The sequence below is a fragment of the Neofelis nebulosa genome, chromosome 14 (assembly GCF_028018385.1).
Source record: "Neofelis nebulosa isolate mNeoNeb1 chromosome 14, mNeoNeb1.pri, whole genome shotgun sequence".
Lineage (NCBI taxonomy): Eukaryota > Metazoa > Chordata > Mammalia > Carnivora > Felidae > Neofelis > Neofelis nebulosa.
The window spans coordinates 45,575,067-45,597,373 of NC_080795.1; the positions used below are offsets into that span (position 1 = coordinate 45,575,067).

The following is a 22,307-nucleotide window of genomic DNA, read 5'->3' on the forward strand; positions in this document are numbered from 1 at the left end:
TTACCATATGAAATACTATATGTCTTGGTGTGGTTCTCCTTGTGTTTATTTTGTTGGGGATTCACTGTGCATCCTTGATCTGGATTTCTGTTTCCTTCCCCATATTTGGGATATTTTTAACTAGTATTTTTTCAAATACATTTCTGCCCTTTTTTCTCTCTCTTCGCCTTCTGGGTTCCTATACTGTGAATGTTATTACACTTGTTCTCCTTTTTGCTTTGGTCTCTTGCTGTGATTTTGTCCAGTTCTTTCATTTGGGACATAGTCTTTTGCTTCCTCATTTTGTCTAACTCTCTCTGTCTGTTCCTTTGTGTTACGAAAGTCAACTACATCTCTTGCTCTTGAAGTAATGGCTTTATGAATAGGTCCTGTAGTGCCCTGCAGTGCAGCATTCCTTGTTCCCCAGAACCTCAGATTTCCAGTGTGTCTCTTATGTGTGTTGTGTACATCCTGCTTTTGTGGCTGAGCCACTGTTTCCTTCAGTGCAGTTGTCTGCAGTGGCTTTTTCTGCCTATTGTGCAGTTATTTGGTCCATGTGGTAGGGCCGCATGGGCTTAAGTTGAGTCAATTCAGGGATTTGCCCATGATGCAGTAGCACCAAACTGCAGGGCTCTTTCCCTGTGTTGTCCCCTAAGAAGCTTTCATTGGTGGCCAGGGCCAGAAATCTGACCAGCTGTCTGCCATTAGCCCACTGCTAGGGCCACATTCTTACTGGTATGTGTGGTTATCTTTCCCAGTTTCTCAAGGAGTAGTTATTTTCAAGTGGAGCTGTCCCCTGTCAGGGCTGCTTGCACCTTGCTAGGCCTGTGGTCCCACTCTGGGGTGGGCTCTGTCCATGAGTGCATCAGAGGAGTGGATCTGCAAGGTCTGGAGGAGAGAGAGAATGGAGGGGTTAGCAAGTTAGGTGATGAGTGTGGGCACCACTCTGGTTCCTCTAGGTGGCCATGTGTTTATGCTGGGGGTTGGGGGTGGAGGAGGGGAATGGTGTCTGTCAGCTTCTTTGTTTGTGAATGACTCTCCTAGGAATCTCTGTTGCTCAGGAGTAGACTCTGAGATAAGTAAACTACTCTCCCTCCTATGTGACCCATGCTCTTTTAAGACTGCTGTTTCTGTGCTGTATCTCTGTGGACTTTGGTTGTGCTGTCTCTTTAAAGGTGGGGACTCAGCCTCCTCCGCTCTTCAGGCTCTCCCAGAGCCTAGTGTGCTGATTTTTAAAGCTCCAGGTTTTAAGTCCCACTGGTTGTAAGAACATACAAAATTTGGCCTCTCTGGTTTTCAAAGCCAAATGTTAAAGGGATTTGTCATTCCTATGTGTGAGGGTCATTTGTCATTCCTATGTGTGTGTCATTCTCCTGTGTGAGGGTCTGTTTCGCTCTCCTCTCTAAGCCTGCAGGGTACCTGCCTTCTGTGGCCCCACCCGAGGGTCCATTTAGCTCCTGACCATGTTACTGCCCATTTCTGTCCTCTTAGATTCAGCTTGTTCTTTACATGTAGTTGTATAGTTTTTACTGTCAGTTTTTGGGTTGTTTTCTAGGTTATTTACACTTATGTAAATGTTATATACTTGTACCCGTGGGTGGAGGCTGGATAGTACATATCTAAGAACTGATTGTTGATATTATTTTATTACTATTATATTACTTTAACCAGTAAATTTTGTGTCTCAAAAGTACCTTATTTATTGTTGCAAACAGTACCTTAGTTATTTGTTAGAAACAGGAAGTATAATAGATATCAGACTACTGTGTTAAATGTAGGTTTTTGAGTAGCTCTAGTGAGAATGAACACATCTGATGATTTCTAAACAATCGGTAGTACCATCATCTTGAATAAAAATATGATATAGTTAGTACATATTTGCTGGAACTAGAAGTTACCATGATACAGGATTGGAAAAACAGAAGAGTTGCTATAGCATAGTTAAAAGCATGGACTTTGGAGTCAGACTTCGTAGATTCACATCCTCATTTTGTGATTTACCACTTGGGTGACATGGAATAAGTTACTTAACCTCTGTGTGATCAGTTTTCTTATCCTAAAATGGTGAGAATAAGAGTCTAAATAATAGTGTGTTGTTCCTTATGGGGTGGCTATAAGGTTTAAACCAAGTAATATTTGTAAAGCTCTTACGGCAATATCTGGCATATAGCAGGCGTTACAGAGGTTTTTGATTAAATAAAATACATATCAAGATTGACAGAATTATAGGAAGTTTTCATATCCTACCTGTGAAATATACATAACTACAGGGAAAAAAATGCCCTTTTTTAAAACTGTCTTCCTCATATCTTTTAGGAAATAAATACTCAATATGAGTGTATCCAAAATAATGTGATTTTATACCTCCAATAGCCAGATTATGATATTTAATGAGAAGTTTTAACTGCTTATGTTTTTCAAAGCTTTTTGAATCACATATAAATTTCAGGGCCTCCTTTAATATTTTTTATTAGGTCATTATATCAGTATATTTACAGTAACTGTATGGCTTTTTGATTAGTAATTACTTGAAATATTGCTTCACAGTCATGTGATAGTGTTCAAACTGTTTGGTACTGTTAGCATTTATTAGATGGGTTTATTTTGAAATTGAAATAATGGTGTTTATATGAAAATATTCTGTACTAGATTTTTGAAATTTGATCATAGAAATTTCTTTGGAAACCTTTTGTATTCATTGTTAAGAGTTTAAAATTTTGACTGCATCTAAAAATTTATTTCCATAGAATTTATTTTTTAAAGAAGTTTTAGGTGTACGGTGAAATTGAGGAGAAGGTACAGAGATTGCCCATGTATCCCCTTCCCCTCACATGCATAGATTCTCCCCCTGTTATCAACATCCTCTACCAAAGTGTTACATTGTTATAATTGATGAATTTCTATGATTATCACCCAAAGCCCATAGTTTACATTAGGGTTCATTCCTAGTATTGTATATTCTGTGCGTTTGGACAAATTTGTATTGACCTTTATCCACCATTACAGTAACCAATATAGTAGTTTTATTACTCTCTCCTCCTTATCTCCTAGTAACTACTGATCTTTTTTACTGTTTCCATAGTTTTGCCTTTTCCAGAATGTCATATAGTTTGAATTAGTATGTAGCTTTTTCAGATTGGCTTCTTTCACTTACTAATATGCATTTAAATTGCTTCTGTGTGTTTTCATGGCCACAGTTTATTGATTCACCTACTGAAGGACATCTTAGTCCTTCCAAATTTTGGCACTTAGGAATAAAGATCCTATAAATTTCTCTGTGCAGGTTTTGTGTGGTTGGTCTAGATTTAAGTCAGTTATTTAAATTGGCAGAATTTTACTATAGGCTTAGGTAACCATTTTGTTCTCATAACTACTAATGGACAAAAGAGAAGTGATGCAATCCAAGTCAATAGAAAGCAAATTAATGGTGTTTTATTAAGAAAATTATAATAGGAAACCCATTGTAAATCATTTAATTAGTTCTGAAATATATGGAATAAAGTGTTAAATACCCCTTCGCTCTTACCCCTCATCAATTCCATTTTGCTCTCCTCAGAGGAAACCTCTGTCATGGATTTGCTTTTTTACTCTTCTATAACTTTTTCTGTGTATGGAGTAGACAAATCACACTCAAACTTACACATTGTTGTAAAAACATATTTGGATTATACTACACATATGTATTTTTCTCATTTCACAAGATATCAAAAATGTGCTTTCTATCATACCTGTAACTGTTACTCATTTTAAGTGAATGGATTATAATCTTCGTTGGAGGTATTCTGAAGTTAATTTAACCATTTATTTTATTTTTTTTCAAAAAAAATTTTTTTAACATTTATTTATTTTTGAGACAGAGAGAGAGAGAGAGAGAGAGAGCATGAACAGGGGAGGGTTAGAGGAAGAGGGAGACATAGAATCTGAAACAGGCTCCAGGCTCTGAGCTGTCAGCACAGAGCCTGAAGCAGGGCTCAAACCCACAGACCACGAGATCATGACCTGAGCTGAAGTCGGACGCTTAACCGACTGAGCCACCCAGGCGCCCCAACCATGTATTTTTTGATGGACAGATAAATTGCTTAACATTTTCCTTCTCCATTTCCGCTCCCTTCTCACCTCTTTTCTTTTTTAACTATTTCAAATAATACTGCTGACACTGACCATTCTTTATAAGTTGTTTGTATGCATGCACTCTCAAATGTTAAAGTATCTCTGTAGTATAAGTTTTTGGAAATGGGATTATTGTAGAAAAATACTGCGTGTTTAAATTTTGATAGCTACAAATTGTCATCTGTTGCAATTCTACTAAAAAGACCATACTTAATCATATTCCCAGTATATGAAAAATTCTCAAAAGAGCCTTCAACAACGACAGATTTTGTAACTATGCAAATTGATGCTTTAAAATGTTGCCAATGTGACCACGGAAGAGGATACCTGATTTTTGTCTTAAGTTTTATTTGTTTCTTGGCAAGGATATTATTAAGTTTTTTGGCCATAGTATATTTTTCTCAATTATCTGTTGGTATTCTTTTCCATTTTGTATAGTTGTTGAGCTGTTTGTAACCTTGATATCTTCATTTGAACTGATGGAAATTGCAACTTGATAGGTCTAAAAAACTAAGGTGTTTTTCCCCCTGAGTTCTCCTCCTCCTGCAGCTCCATTCTTCCATCTGCTGAGACCTAAAGCCTTGGAGTCATCCGTTCTTCACTTTTCTCTCTGACTGTATGTGTAGTCCATCAGTATAGCCTGGAGGCTTTATCTTTTTCAGTGGATACAGAATTTCATCACTTCTTACTACCTCTATTGCAACCACCATCTTTCACATACTGTCTCCCTGTTTTAATACTTACAGCTGATTTTCTCCAGAGTAACCAGAGAAATTCTTTTAAAATATGTCCATCCAATAATTTTATGACTGTATTTAGACTCCATGATCATGTCCTAGCTTCTCCAAAGTAAAAGCCAACCTTCTTACCATGGCCTATATAAGCTCTGTATGACTTGTCCTTATTTATAGCTCTGACTCATTTCCTACTTCGCTCACTCTTTACTTTGTTTTGGCCATCATTTCTTCCATATTATTTCTTGAAAATCCTAAGTATACCTCTAACCCAGGACTTTTGCATTATTATTTACCTAGAATGCTCGGTTCCCAAATTTCTCTATGGATCTCTCCCAAACTCTTGTTTTAAATAAACATTCTTTGAATTTATAATATGCATATTGTGGTAGATTGTGGGTTTATAAATATGAGGGAAAAGGGTCTATGATCCATGCCCTTAAGATATTAATCTATGGGGCACTTGGGTGGCTCATTTGAGCATCCGGCTTTGGCTCAGGTCATGATCTCATGGTTTGTGAGTTCAAGCCCTGCATCAGGCTCCGTGCTGACAACTCAGAGCCTGGAGCCTGCTTCATATTCTGTGTCCCCCTCTCTCCCTACCCCTCTCCTGCTTGCTCTCTCTGTCTCTCTCTCTCTCAAAAATATTAAAAATTTTAAAAAAGATGTTATTAATCTAGTATAAATGCAAATGAGCCAAGTTGGGAAGATAAGGAAACTGAGTTGAAATATAGCAACTGTAGTTCACATAGTGGTAATATGGCAGCATTTACTTTGGAGAGCATTTTAGGACCATCAAACTTAATTTAATCAAAGTCTTAAAAACCAAGATCTGACTTATTTTATGTTTCTTAAGTACATAAAGTGGTACATACAAATTAATGTTTGTATTAATATATAATTGTATAAAAAATATATGGATATGTTTAGAAATAATATATGTTGTTATCGATTATTAAATTAAGAGTAATTTCTGAAATTTTGCTTTAAAATTGTTGAAATTCTCTGATTTCTGTAATTTAGATGGACAAAAATTTTAATAACATACTATACAGAGTGGAATATCACCTTTTGTTTTCTTAATATAGAAATTTGCCTTTTATGTAAGCACATACTTTTTTGGTTACTTTCAAAATCAGTTTGTAAAGTTGGAGCAATAGGAGCCCATGCCCACACCTCTCAGATCTCCCAGCTGGACATTGGAAATAAATTTTCATGGTTTAGGGCCTCCCTCATTTGACCTCAGGAAATGACCTTTGACTGTTAGGCACCTGGATGAAGAACCCTGCGTTAAGCTTGTCAGAGTCCTGTAGCCTACAAAGACCCTCTGCTTGCACTAGGATCATTTGATTGAAGGAAGATGGCGGCACAGGAGGATGCTGGGCTCACCTCATCCTACTGATCACTTAGATTCCACCCACATCGGCCTAAATAACCCAGAAAACCACCAGAAGACTAGCAGAATGGACTCTCCGGAGCCAAGCATAGACAAGGGCCCACAGAAGAGGGTAGGAAGGGCAGAGAGGCGGTGCGTGCTACATGGACTGGTGGGAGGAAGCTGGGGTGGTGGAGGAGCAGACTGCTGGGCAAGGCAGAGCCCCTGAAGTGTGGCTTGCAAAAGCAGAGGGGCCGGACTGCATGAGTTCTGACAGCCAGAAGTACTTAACATCTGGAATGTTAAAAGTCAACAGTTCTGCTCTCAGAGAGCAGGGAGGCTGGGAGGGAGAGTTGTTAAGTCTTGGAAGGACACAGCTCAGTGGGGGAACAAAGGCTTTGGTAAGCACCATTTCCCTCTCCCATCCCCCGGCTGAAATTCCAAAGGGAACCAATTCCCATCATCCAACTTGCTTGCACTGTGCAAATGCCCAACGCTGTGCAGCTGTGGATCCGTCCCTCCAACGGGCCTGCCTCTCTCCCTGTGCTGCAGGGCACATCCCGCAGAGGACCACCAACAGCAAAGCTAGCTAAGCCTGCCCCTCCTGCCCCTGAGCACCTTGCAGATCCACCCCAGCTAATACGCCCTTGGCCAGATCCTATCAAAGGAGCACCACAAGCCTGGCAGTGTGCAAGCAGCCTGGACAAGGACCACACCACTCCATAGTGAGTCCTGCCACTGGGAGAGAGAAAGATAAGGTACACACCAGTCTGACTGTGGCCCCAGCTGTGGGCTGAGGGCAGACATCGGGTCTGACTGCGGCCTCACCCACCAACCCAAGTTCCTTGGGACAGCACAGGGGAAGTGCCCTGCAGTTTGGGGCTACCAGAGGGCCTAGCCAAAATGACAAAATGGAAGAATTCTTCTCAAATGAAACTCCAGGAAGTAGTAACAGCTAATGAATTGATCAAAACTGATTTAAGCAATATAATAGAACAAGAGTTTAGAATAATAGTCATAAAATTAATCGCTGGGCCTAAAAAAAGCATTGAGGACAGCAGAGAATCTATTGCTACAGAAATCAAGGGACTAAAAAATAGTCATGAGGAATTAAAAAATGCTATAAATGAGGTGCAAAATAAAATGGAGGCGGCCATAACACGGATTGAAGAGGTGGAGGAGAGAATAGGTGAATTAGAAGATAAAATTATGGAAAAAGAGGAAGCTGAGAAAAAGAGAGATAAAAAAAATCCAGGAGTATGAGGGGAAAATTAGAGAACTAAGTGATGCAATCAAACGGAACATCTGTATCATAGGAATTCCAGAGGAGGAAGAGAGAGAGAAAGGGGCTGAAGGGGTACTTAAACAAAATAGCTGAGAACTTCCCTGATCTGGGGAAGGAAACAGGCATTGAAATCCAAGAGGACTCCAATGGACAGCAAACTCCCTTCAGACGGAACTTGAATCAATCTTCTGCAGGATATGTATAGTGAAACTGGCAAAATACAAGGATAAAGAGAGATTTCTGAACGCAGCTAGGGATAAACGGGCATAACATACAAAGGTAGACACATAAGTGTAGTAGCAGACCTATCTACTGAAACTTGGCAGTCCAGAAAGGAATGGCAGGAAATCTTCAATGTGATGAACAGAAAAAAAAAAAAAATGCAGCCAAGAATCCTTTATCCAGCAAGTCTGTCATGCAGAATAGAAGGAAAGATAAAGGTCTTCCAAACAAAAACTGAAGGAATTCATCACCACTAAACCAAGCCTACAAGAGAGCCTAAGGGGAACTTTGTGAGTGAAATGTTGCAAGGACCACAAAGGACCAGAGACACCACTACAAGCATGAAACCTACAGATATCACAATGACTCTAAACCCATATCTTTCAGTAATAATACTGAATATAAATGGACTAAATACTCCAACCAAAAGACATAGGGTATCAGAATGGATAAAAAAACAAGAACCATCTATTTGCTGTCTACAAAAGACTCATTTTAGTATATGTGCTGCCGAAGCGAGCACTACAAAAGACTCATTTTAGACCTGAGGACACCTTCAGATTGAAAGTGAGGGGATGGAGAACTATCTCTCATGCTACTGGAAATGAAAAGAAAGCTGGAGTAGCCATACTTATATCAGACAAACTAGACTTTACATTAAAGGCTGTAACAGGAGATGAAGAAGGGCATTATATAATAATCACAGGGTCTATCCATCAGGACGAGCTAACAATTTTAAATGTCTATGTGCCGAATACGGGAGCCCCCAAATATATAAAACAATCACAAACATGAGCAACCTTTTTGATAAGAATGTGGTAATTGCAGGGGACTTTAATACCCCACTTACAGCAATGGATAGATCATCTAGACACAGGATCAATAAAGAAACAAGGGCCCTGAATGATACATTGGATCAGATGGACTTGACAGATGTATTTAGAACCCTGCATCCCAAAGCAACAGAATATACTTTCTTTTTGAGTGCACATGGAACATTCTCCAAGATAGATAGATACACATATTGGGTCACAAAACAGCCCTTCATAAGTATAAAAGAATTGATCATACCATGCACACTTTCAGACCACAATGCTATGAAACTTGATATCAACCACAAGAAAAAGTCTGGAAGACCTCCAAAAGCATGGAGGTTAAAAAACACTCTACTAAAGAATGAAGGGTCAACCAGGCAATTAGAGAAGAAATTAAAAAAATATATGGAAACAAATGAAGATGAAAATACAACAATCCAAACACTTTGGGATGCAGCGAAGGCAGTCCTGAGAGGAAAATACATTGCAATCAAGGCCTATCTCAAGAAACAAGAAAAATCCCTAACAGCACACCTAAAGGAACTAGAAGCAGAACAGCAATGACACCCCAAACCTAGCAGAAGAAGAGAAATAATAAAGATCGGAGCAGAAATAAACAATATAGAATCTAAAAAAACTGTAGAGCAGATCAGTGAAACCAAGAGTTGGTTTTTTGAAAAAAATAAAATTGATAAACCTCTAGCCAGGCTTCTCAAAAAGAAAAGGGAGATGACCCAAATAGATAAAATCATGAATGAAAATGGAATTACTACAACCAATCCCTCAGAAATACAAGCAATTATCAGGGAATACTATAAAAAATTATATGCCAACAGACTGGACAACCTGGAAGAAATGGACAAATTTCTAAGCACCCACACACTTCCAAAATTCAAACAGGAAGAAATAGAAAATTTGAACAGACCCATAACCAGTGAAGAAATTGAATCAGTTATCAAAAATCTCCCAACAAATAAGATTCCAGGACTAGGTGGCTTCCCTAGGGAATTGTACCAGACATTTAAGGCAGAAATAATACCTATCCTTCTCAAGCTGTTCCAAAAAATAAAAAGGGAAGGAAAACTTCCAGACTCATTCTATGAAGCCAGTATTACTTTGACTCCCAAACCAGACAGAGACCCAGCAAAAAAAGAGAACTACAGGGCAATGTCCCTAATAAATATGGATGCAGAAATTCTCAACAAGATACTAGCAAATTGAATTCAACAGCATATAAAAAGAATTATTCACCATGGTCAAGTGGGATTCATTCCTGGGCTGCAGGGCTGGTTCAATATTTGCAAATCAATCAATGTGATACATCACATTAATAAAAGAAAAGAACGATATGATCCTGTCAATTGATGCAGAAAAGCATTTGACAAAATTCATTATCCTTAATAAAAAATCCTTGAGAAAGTTGGGATAGAAGGAACATACTTAAACATCATAAAAGCCATTTATGAAAAGCCCACAGCTAATATCATCCTCAGTGGGGAAAAACTGAGAGCTTTTCCCCTGAGATCAGGAACACCACTGTTGTTTAACATAGTGTTGGAAGTGCTAGCATCAGCAATCAGACAACAAAAGGAAATCAAAGGCATCAAAATTGGCAAAGATGAAGTCAGGCTTTCACTTTTTGCAGATGACATGATATTATACATGGAAAACCTGATAGACTCCATCAAAAGTCTTCTAGAACTGATACATGAATTGAGCAAAGTCACAGGGTACAAAATCAATGTACAGAAATCAGTTGCATTCTTATACACTAATAGTGTAGCAACTCACTAAGAGTGAAGCAACACAAAGACAAATAAAGAAACTGATCCCATTTACAATTGCACCAAGAATCATAAAATACCTAGGAATAAACCTAACCAAAGATGTAAAAGATCTGTATGCTGAAAACTATAGAAAGCTTATGAAGGAAATTGAAAAAGATACAAAGAAATGGAAAAACATTCCATGCTCATGGATTGGAAAAATAAATAGTGTTAAAATGTCAATACTACCCAAAGCTATCTACACATTCACTGCAATCCCAATCAAAATTCACCAGCATTCTTCTCAAAGCTAGAACAAGCAATCCAAAATTTGTATGGAACCACAAAGACCCCAAAAGCCAAAGTAATATTGAAGAAGAAGACCAAAGTGGGAGGCATCACAATCCCAGACTTTAGCCTCTACTACAAAGCTGTAATCATCAAGACGGCATGGTATTGGCACAAAAACAGACACATAGACCAATGGAATAGAATAGAGACTGCAGAAGTGGACCCACAAAAGTGTGGCCAACTAATCTTTGACAAAGCAGGATAGAATATCCAATGGAAAAAAAGACAGTCTCTTCAACAAATGGTGCTGGGAGAACTGCAGAAGGATGAAACTAGACCACTTTGTTACACCATTCACAAAAACAAACTCAAAATGGATGAAGGACCTGAATGTGAGACAGGAAACCATCATAACCCTAGAGGAGAAAGCAGGAAAAAACCTCTCTGACCTCAGCTGCAGCAATTTCTTACTTGACACAGCTCCAAAGGAAAGGGGAATTAAAAGCAAAAATGAACTATTGGGACCTCATGAAGATAAAAAGCTTCTGCACTGCAAAGGAAACAGTTAACAAAACTAAAAGGCAACCGATGGAATGGGAAAGATAGTTGCAAATGACATATCGGACCAAGGGCTAGGATCCAAAATCTATAAGGAACTCACCAAACTCCACACCCGAAAAACAAATAATCCAGTGAAGGAATGGGCAGAAGGCATGAATAGACACTTCTCTAAAGAAGACATCCAGATGGCCAACAGGCATATGAAAAGATGCTCAACGTCACTCCTCATCAGGGAAATACAAATCAAAACCACACTGAGATATCATCTCATGCCAGTCAGAGTGGCTAACATGAACAAGTTAGGAGACTATAGATGCTGGCGAGGATATGGAGAAACGGGAACCCTCTTGCACTGTTGCTGGGAATGTAAACTGGTGCAGCCACTCTGGAAAACAATGCGGAGGTTCCTCAAAAAATTAAAAATACATCTATCTTATGACCCAGCAATAGCACTGCTAGGAATTTACCCAAGGGATACAGGAGTACTGATTAATAGGGGCACTTGTACCCCAATGTTTATAGCAGCACTCTCAACAATAGCCAAATTATGGAAAGAGCCTAAATGTCCATCAACTGATGAATGGATAAAGAAGTTGTGGTTTATATATACAATGGAATACTACTTGGCAATGAGAAAGGATGACATATGGCCTTTTGTAGCAATGTGGATGGAATTGGAGAGTGTCATGCTAAGTGAGATAAGTCATACAGAGCAAGACAGATACCATATGTTTTCACTCTTATGTAGATCTTGAGAAACTTAACAGAAGACAATGGGGGTGGTGAAGGGGGGAAAAAGTTACAGAGAGGGAAGGAGGCAAACCATAAGAGACTTTTAAAAACAGAATAAACTGAGGGTTGATCGGGGGGTGGGAGGGAGGGGAAAATGGGTGATATGCATTGAGGAGGGCACCTGTTGGGATGAGCACTGGCTGTTGTATGGAAGCCAATTTGACAATAAATTTCATATTAAAAAAATAAAGTTGGAGCCTGGTTGGCTCCGTCACTTAAGTGTCTGACTCTTGATTTCAGCCAGGTTATGATCTTAAGGTTTGTGGGATCAAATGAAGAGCGGAGCCCACTTGGGATTCTCTCTCCCTCTTGCTCTGTCCCCCTCCCTTGATTGCTCACAGGTGCGTGCATATGGTCTCTCTCTCTCTGTCAAAATAAATAAACTTTAAAAAAAAGTTTAGAGAGTCTATGGATAAGATTTTGTCATCAGGAGAATTCACATATGGGAAGACTTGTTTCTTATCTATTTTGGATAAATAAAATGCTTTGTTGTTCCTTTTTTGTTTTCAAGTAAAGTTTTTATTGAGGTATCTTTATACTCAGAAATGGGTAAATTGTTAGGTTACAACTTAATTTTAGTAAACTGTGTATATATCCATGTATTCATTAAATAGAATGTTAGATTATAACATTGTTCCACAGTGCCACCTCCCAGTCACCAACCCAACAGGAGTAACCAACACTCTCCTGACTTTTAACAGATAAGTTGTGCTTATGTTTGAATAGTTGCAAAAATCAGTAATTCTATAGTCTAAAATGATCTGATGTGTTATTTTGTAATCTCATTCAGAACTAATAAATAAATAATCTTGGAAGTAGTTTCTGTATATTTTTCTAAAACAGTAAAGTAAATGTGTGTTAATTAATTAACTGTTCTTACACTTAGAATCTCGACCATTGTCAGTTCCTGTGAAAGCCATGCTGAATATATCTGAAGGCTGTAGAAGTCCTGAAGAAAGAATGAAAGAATTTATTGGAGTAGTATGGAATGCAGTAAAGAGTCTCACACTGCAGGTAAAATAAAAGAACTGTCATGGTTTTAATTTCTATGATCCTTTTTAGCTTTTAGTGGTAAAGAAGTAATCTCACTGGTAACACTTAATATCATTAAAAAATAATCTCCCTTGTAACACTTGTGTATACCATCTCATTTGTATAACTTAGATGAAAACTGTTGGTGCGCTTACATATTATTAGCAAATTATATGAAATACATCTTATATGCTATTCTTGATAAAGTTACAAATTATGCAAATTTTGAGATGTTTCTCAAATTACAAATTTCATTATTCATTTTCTTTATTTCGAACTTATTTAAAAGATTCTAAATGTTCAGTATACAAATCAGAAAACACTAGACAATAGGCCACTTTGGCCAGTGGTCCTGAGGGACCTAAGATAAAGTCAGTATGGCTTAGTGACTAATGCTGAGGGGACTTTGGGGGACTGAGAAGAAGGAGGCTGTCTAAGTGGTGTTTCACATTCCAGTTTTGGCATTTGGGTGCATAATGATGCCATGAAATGGTAAAAGAAGCAGCTATGCAGAATCAGGGGCAAATAGAGAGTTTATACATACATTTGAAACACCTGTGAGATCTCCGGGCTTCTATCGGACTGTAGGATATTCATATCTGGAGCTTAAGGAAGAGATTTCACACTAGAGATATATTTTGGAAATCATCGATAGATGGATAAAACCAAGAGAATTGGTCATCCAAAAAAATATGTGAAGTTGAAAGAGCAGTGGGCCAAGGGGATGCCATTTCTAAAGCAGACAGTGGAAGAGAAAGTGTCCTTAAAGGAAATTGTAGTAGAGAGATCAGAAATGTAGGAGGAAAAGCCAGATAGTTCATGAAAGGAAAGGGTGTATAGAATTTCAAGGAGTCAGGCGTTAGCAGTATCAAATTCTGTATCTTAACTATGGACTCTACTTTGCTTATCTGCAATATGAAATGGTTAAATTAAATAATGTTTAAGGTTATTTCCAATTCTGACATTCTTGTGAAATTCTGGTTATTTTGCTTGTTTTATAATGATACATTGCCTTCATTAGCTTTATCACCAGCAATAAACTAAATCTTAGCTATCATTATGGATTAGTTATAAGTAGAGATACTGATTTTCCTCACTTTTTTCTTTTAAAAATTTTTTGTGGTAAGATACACTTAACATAAAATTTGCCACGTTAACCATTTTTATGTCTGCGGTTTAGACTCATGTTCCTCATTTGACTAAGCTTATTGAGTGTAAATTAACATATAATTACAGGAGTTCTAACGATTATATTTTTGTATAGGTTATTTTGAATATGACCTAGGCACTTGCTTGCTTCATTTCTAGTCTCGGCACTGTATTATACATGCTGTATATTTAGACATTTCCAGATGTTAATGTGTTCTGGAAAAGTTTAAAGGTAAAACTTGATTCTGATTAAATGATTAAAATCTAGGCCCTAAAATTCTGAGTTTTTAAAATAGTAGTGTCCGTTTTCCAAGATGTTTTATGAACCAAAATATAAACCAGAAAACTCTGAAGTTGTCATCAGATAAAATAGAACATCATAACTTGAAGCCATCAAAGGATTATCCTCTTAATGGAAGTTTGAGCAAGCAAATGTGTTCGGAATCAGGATTTCTGGAAAATTGATTTTGGAGCCAAAGTTGATATTTGCTAAGCCCATGTTCTTCTTTCTTGTAATAGACTTATATTGCATTAAGATGTAAACAATATTTTCTATAACCTATTTGTTTTTCAGTGGGAAAAGTAACTTCCACATTTCATCTTAATGGATTATGTTATAGTACTATATGTAGTCTTGAACCATTTTTTTAAAATGGGAACTTAGTTTGGGGGCCTTTTTCACAAAAGATTAGCACAAACTCAGTTCTTTGCAATTTTTCTTTATCAGTTGATCAGTAAAGATCCTATCTATTATACTGCAAAAAGCTACATTTTCATTCCAGAGCACGTAATTGGCAATGGCATGCAGTTGACAAAATAGAAATACTCTGGCCTGGAATTCACTAATAAAGGAGTACATTTTCTTGTTTTTTGCCAAACTCAGTCTTGTCTTTTACATTGAAGATCATGTTTCTGTTATATGGCATTTTCTAGATGTTTTTTATAGTTTCTGAAGCTTTCTAAGTGGCCTGTGTAATATAGCGGACTCTTTATTTTCCATACCACATTCCTTGATTTCGATGTGTCAAAGTGTCTCAAGTCCCATAAGGTAGTTAAGCTAGACCAATTGAATTCTCTTTCCAGGAAGTTACATACTGAATACGATCAGTGATGCAGTAATAATACTGCATGATACAGATGTTGTCCTCATATCCAGCGCACTTGCTGGCCTATCTCCATGATCAGACAAGGGTAGGCATTTGAGGCTAGACAGACCAAATGCCAGCCACCTTACTTGTAAAAGTAATTATTTACATTTATGCTTAAAATTTTGCAAAGAATCTTTCATTATAGGCATTGAGAAGGTGACAGCAATTGCACGTAGTTTGTTAGAAGGACAAAGTTTGTAATTCAAATGTAGGCATTTTTTCATATTGTCCCTTGGTAAATATGGGGAAATGTAAATTTGTATTACTCTGGAAAAGAAGACAACCAAGGTTCACTATTGAGGTTTTTAGCTTAATGCCTTATATTGGGAACATTAAGATTTCTACTATAAATGAAGGTACCCCAAATATTTTCATAGTGTATTGAGAGTTAACAAATAGGAATATGGTGATTTGGGCAGTAGTTAATAATATATTTGTTATAGTGCAAATGGAATACTGCTTATATTGGTGGCCTCTATATACATAAATAGTTATAAGCAACAGTGTTTTTAAAGAAAAAGACTGTGAACATCTCTTATGAATCCATGAGAGCTAATATATGGATCTGACATATAGGAGATAATTCAGTGTATGTTCATTGACTTTATTTAGCAAACCTTTTGGTGAGAGTTAATACATAGTATCTTTATATCAGAGCTGACTCCTACCTCCCCACAATTACAGATGAGTAAACTGAAGTCACGGAGAGATTAATTTGTTAAAAGTTCCACGGTTAGAGTTGAACCCATTTGGCTGACATGTCAATTTTATTAATTACTAAGTTGTCTCTGTAGAATGAAATGATGAACAACAGGTATTAAGCAGTTATTTTAATTAACATCAGATACTGATACCAATAAAAATAATTGTGTTCACTTATTAATTATTTAGTGCCTAGTACATGCTAGACATGGTACTGTGTACTGAGACTATAAACACAATAGGCTGATTATCTGACATTACAGACCCTATGTTCTAGTGAAAATTCTGTAAGACTATTAGTAGTTTAAAACCCTCTTGTTTCAAGTTTTTGGGTGCTGTGTTTATGTCTTTTGTCTCTTTATTCCTGACTTGCAGTTCAGTTCGTGGTCGATATTAAAGAATGCATGAATTAAAGAAAAAGTGAATGAAAATATAACCTGAAATGTTTCTTCATGTATGTTTTTATTTGAAACTATTTTATGAATAATACAATTCATACAGAGAACATTTCATTCTTCAGAAATTTTGCAAAATATAATTATCACTGAAGTTTTAAATATTGGGGCACCTAGGTGGCTCAGTCGGTGAAGCATTGACTTCAGCTTCTGTCATGATCTCATGGTCTGGGAGTTCGAGCCCCGCATTCAGGCTCTGTGCTGACAGCTCAGAGCCTGAAGTTTGCTTCAGATTCTGGGTCTGCCCCTCCCCTGCTCACATCTGTCTCTCTCTCTCTCTCAAAACTAAATAAACATTTAAGAAATTAAAGTTTCAAAGGAAAGAATGCATGTTAGTGGGGAAGAGGAAATAGGAATGTTACTTAAAAGTATAGAAAATTGGGGTGCTTGGGTGGCTCAGTCAGTTAAGCGTCTGACTCTTGGTTTCAGCTCAGGTCATGATCTCTGTTTGTGAGTTCGAGCCCCTCATCAGGCTGCATGCTGACAGTGGGGATCCTGCTTGAGATTCTCTCTCCCCCTTTCTCTCTGCCTCTCCCCTGCTCACTCTCTTGTCTGTCTCTCAAAAATAAATAAACTTAAAAAAAAATTTAACTGTATAGAAAATATGGTATAACAATTTTAAGCATTTACTTAAAAAAATTTTTTTTAATGTTTTTATTTATTTTTGAGAGAGAGAGAGACAGAGACAGAGACAGAGCACAAGCAAGGGAGGGGCAGAGAAAGAGGGAGACAGAATCTGAAGCAAGCTTCAGGCTCCAGCTGTCAGCACAGAGCCCCACACAGGGCCGAACTCGCTACCCACGAGATCGTGACCTGAGTCGAAGTCAGACATTTAACCAACTGAGCCACCCAGGAGTCACTTAAAGCATTTACTTACAAAATGTTCTGTATAATAGACAGTGGGCTAATTAAAATGTTTAGATTAATGTATAAGTGAGACCTATCTCAGTCTCTCTTTTTTTTTTTTTTAAACTGAGTTGTGAGCACAGTTATAGAGTGTACAAATTAGAAAAATCTAAGTTTACCAAACCTTACATATGGGAGATGGGTTGGGGGTACACAAAGGCATATATCTTTTCAAATGGCATATAAACTTGGAACTTCCAAAAAATTCATGATAGTCATTTCATTGATTAAAATAGAAATACCACATAATTTCTGCTTATTGGTTTATTCTCAGTGTATCATACTTAAGATTTGTAGCCTTTGACCTAATAGGAATCAAAATAGAGGTGGTTCGACTTCAAGAATTTGTAATAATCCCTTCACTTTAACACATGAATGTGTTCAATATTGGCGAAAGAACACGTTGCTACCAAAACTGAAATAAGATCCTTGAAACAGAAAGGATGTTGCCATGGAAAAATGAAGTAACACTCAGTGCAGCTGTGATGCATTAATGAATAGGATATTTTTTTTAAAAGATCATTTGTGTTTGGTGTGGCTCAGAGGGTCCCAACCAGATGGTTTCCATGAACATGATCTGACCCCCGGTTTGAGGACTTCTTACTGGCAGATTACTTCATTTTCTTTCCCTTGGATTGTCAGATCCTTACATTAATGCAAAATTTACTGCTGCAGATTTATATTCCCTTACATAAATCACTCAACATTTTACATTAAAACCACAATTTTAGATGTACAGTTTAACAGTTATTTTAAAAGTGTAAAAAGATTTATGTGATAGTTGTAGTATATATTAGAGATGTAACATTATAATAAGTTTGAGGATTTTGGATTATGTATGTGTTTTGGTTCTTATCATTATAGAAATCTCCAGAACACATATCACATTTTAGAAAGTTTATTTTTTAGAGTTGTTATGTATCTCAGAATAATCTATTTTTGAATATTTATTGCTCACGTTGTTAAATTTGATGAAATAATTTATTTCTGAATTAGTGGAATTTTGGAATATATTGTTATTTGGAAGTTTCGGCACAACTTAAATTTATTTCACAAGATGTATATGTTTATATTTGTATAGTGTGGCATATTAAACTAATTAACTCACATTGTTGAAAACATTTTTTAACATAGCATCAATACCTATATGAAGTGTTAAAAACTGACTCTTTTTAGTTTGACACTATAAGCATAAATGATTGAATAATGAGAATGGTATACTGAGAATATGTTCTCAGTATGCCATAATACTTTGTGCATTTGAACTTTAGCAATTAATTGTGTTAAATATTTAAAAATATAAATGTAATACAGCTGAAACAATGTATGTTTTAGGATAAAAAATGTTGTAATCTTCAATCAATGAGCTACTTAACATATAAACACTTAAATTAGGTTGCAAGATAAAATTCTAGATGAGGTCAGACTTCATGAACCTTATATTTATTTTTACAAAATTTTACTTATATTTTTCTTCACTGAATTCAGTTTGTTCCATGCACAGAAATGTTGAAGCAAAAATGAGTAAGTTTGCTTATTTATAAGCCTGGCAGATTATTTATCATATCAAGGAATTCCAGACCTGTTACGTATCATGCTGTCACTAAGGGCTATATTAACCTCAAGTGAACATATATTAATGTATTCTTACTTGTCTTTTATAAAATATAGTCTCTTAATTTGCTAGAATATCCAAGTATTTATCAAACAAACAAATTTTAATTTTGTTACATCTTCAGATAATGCCTTTGTATGCCAAATATTTTATAGAAAATTAACAGATGACATTTTGTATTTTCTTGAGAATAATTTAAGTATGCTAGGCTGTTTGAGCAGTTTGTGAACCAGGTAAAAAATATTACTTTCTAAGAACCAACTAAGACTAATAGACTTGAGCTTATATTGCTTTTGAATTAAGAACTCATGATGAGGGGCGCCTGGGTGGCGCAGTCGGTTAAGCGTCCGACTTCAGCCAGGTCACGATCTCGCGGTCCGTGAGTTCGAGCCCCGCGTCAGGCTCTGGGCTGATGGCTCGGAGCCTGGAGCCTGTTTCCGATTCTGTGTCTCCCTCTCTCTCTGCCCCTCCCCCGTTCATGCTCTGTCTCTCTCTGTCCCAAAAAATAAATAAAAAAACGTTGAAAAAGAAAATTTAAAAAAAAAAAAAAAAAAAAAAAAAAAAAAAAAAGAACTCATGATGAATTTAATTTTTGATTTGAGATCGCTTAGTATTATTTCACCTCTCTAAGGTGCCAGGCAACCTAAGTAAACTACACTGGGAATAAGAAAGCATAAAAGTTTCACATGAAATTAAAATTTAAATAATAATTTGATGTATGATAAAAGCAGGGAATAATGCTCTCAGTTTTAAGTCTTCTGAATTTTCTTCATTACCATGTATCCATATATATAAAATGTGATACACACACACACTTGAATCTTGGGATACGTGTAAATAAAAAAAGAAAATACATGATACAGACTTGTTATATTTTAATATTTGTCTAGAGATATCATCTGAACATTGGAAACATCTTTCCTTATATTTTAGTTTGTAAAGTAAAAACAAAAGGCCAAATTCACATGGTAATAGCTGCTTGTGTGTGTGTGTGTGTGTGTGTGTGTGTTTTAAGTGAGTACAATACAATACTAGTTGGTTCTAAGGCCTTAGTTGGTGTTAATCTAATGAACTGCAAAAGAAGGAGGATTTTCTCACCTTTTTTTGCCAGCACATTTTCTGATTCAGTCGTGTTACTTGGAAATAACTGTGGAAAGGCAGATATGTTTTCATCTCATTTCACTGTGCCTTTTTGATCAAATTCATAGCAAGAAACAATGTCCTTTTAAGTGTTAATTGTGTTCTTCAGTAAAAGTAACTCATAAAGAGGTAAGTATGGCACATTTCTTCTTCTTCTTTTTTTTTTTTTTTTTTTGGCTTGCCTGTTTATTCTGATAAAGATATTAAGTATTTGAGGGTATATTAACTTCCTTATTTAGTCTATTCCCAATATTTTAATTTTGCTTTTTTTTTTTTTCTTCCCCTAGCTTGAAGTACAGTCTTGTTGTGTATTCATTCCAAATGATAGCCTGCCTTCCCCAAGTACAATTGTATCTGGTGACATTCCTGGAACAGTAAGAAGTTGGTACCATGGACAAACCAGCATGCCCGGAATGCTTGTCCTCTGTATGCCTCAAATAAAGATTATTAGTGCTGGCCACAAGTATATGGAACCTCTGCAGGAGATTCCATTTGTCATTCCACGACCCATCCTTGAAGAAGGTACATTAAAAAATATTCTTCCTATGGTTATATTTGATAATAATATTTTTAGTTTTATTGTTTTTTAATATGCCAGTGCTTATGTAAATGAGTCTTCTCATTGAAAGATCCACATGAAAATAGATTCAGTAATCTGCAAAGTGGATTTAAAAAGAAGGGTGCACAAAGTAAATGAACTAAGTGGTGCTGTTTATTGACATCCACACATTTTAATAAAATTCATGTATGTATAAACAGACTACAAAATATCATATGAAACGCAGAATAATCACTAAAATGTGAAGCATAGACAAATCAAGATGACAGTTGGTTTTGGAAGTTGGCATTAAGCTGAATTAAGAATGATAAGTAGATCTTAAGCTACTTGATTTATTAATAGATATCATATATAATCAAATAAATATATTATTTACATCAAACATAATATATTTCTAGACTTCTCATTTGTTAAAATACAGTAGATAATATTGTGATGATCGGAGACATAACTCTTCAGTAAATACTTCATTTGTGATACTGCAGAATTTTCAGTTGCAAATTCATACCCTTTTGAACTTTGACATATTCATCTCAAACAATCTGTGAACCTGGAAAAGTTTTGAGTCACAAAGTAAATAGTGTGAATCTATATTTTAATAACAGGGTTCAAATGTTTTACAATGGTAAACAGTTCCACACCTTGTTCATATTATTAGCATGTAAGTATATGAATGCTGATATCATTGAGATCATTACACATACTATTATTGAAAAGCAGATATATTCTGTGCAGTTTTTGACTTTGACTTGATGTTGATTTCTTTTTCCTTTTCTCTGTTTTGGCGTTTCCTTTGAAATGTAGTTTTCTTAGGTTTATCAGAAGTAGGAATGATTTTACTGCCAGAAATAAATGTTGGTACTTAATAAAATGATTGCCATTATCATAAAATCATAGAATTCTAACAGTTAGATGGAACTTATTTAGAGCTCTTACCTATGTGATTTTGTTCTTGATGCAAGGATTCTTTTTCTAGCATATTGGATATATCCATTCTTTGATATTTGCTTCTGGTTGTAAGGAGTTCTTTATTATCACAACAGCTATTGTGTATCATGTCAAGGACATGATAGCCTCAGAAAATGAGCTGGGGAGTGCTTCCCTTTTTTTGTTGTTGTTTTTTGTTGTTGTGGTTTTGTTTTTGTTTTTGTTTTTTGGGTTTTTGTTTTATTTTAACTCTGGAATCATTTTTGGAAGATTCAAATAGTTTGTCCCTTAATTTAAAAAAATTAAAACTCATAATATTATTCCATTTAACAGCTTTTTTAGACATTATTTACATACAGTTTCATGCATACAATTAGATTACTTTTAGTATATTTACAGTTTATACCATCATCACCACCATCAAATTTAGAAGTTTTATCATTCAAAAAAAAAGTTTTATCACTCAAAAAATAATCAATATACCATTAACAGTTACTCTTTCTCCCTTCATCCAAAACCCTGGCAAATGCTGACCTTCCTGTCTCTATGAATTTGCCTGTTCTAGGTGTTTAATATGAATGGATTCACACAATACGTGGTCTTTTGTGACTGGCTTCTCATGGGAAGTCACCATAATGCTTTTGAGGTTGACTTATTTATCAGTCTTCATTTTTATGGCTGAAAGTAATCCATTTCATGGAAATACCATGTTTTCTTTATCCACTCATAGTTGGTAGACATTTG

The 22,307-nt window shown here is 36.1% G+C and overlaps 1 protein-coding gene across 11 annotated transcripts in view; it reads left to right on the forward strand.

The window, feature by feature from the left end:
* The window catches only part of VPS13B (vacuolar protein sorting 13 homolog B), an 805,543-nt gene that overhangs the window by 373,466 nt on the left and 409,770 nt on the right, over nt 1-22,307 (forward strand). For all 11 annotated transcript variants that reach the window (XR_009253621.1, XM_058699594.1, XM_058699595.1 and 8 more), the window contains 2 exons: nt 12,817-12,944; nt 20,365-20,599. Coding sequence is in view for 10 of the 11 variants with exons in the window: in XM_058699594.1 (XP_058555577.1) it covers nt 12,817-12,944; nt 20,365-20,599 (363 nt within the window). In the remaining variant the exon portion in view is untranslated. The remainder of the gene's footprint in view (nt 1-12,816; nt 12,945-20,364; nt 20,600-22,307) is intronic.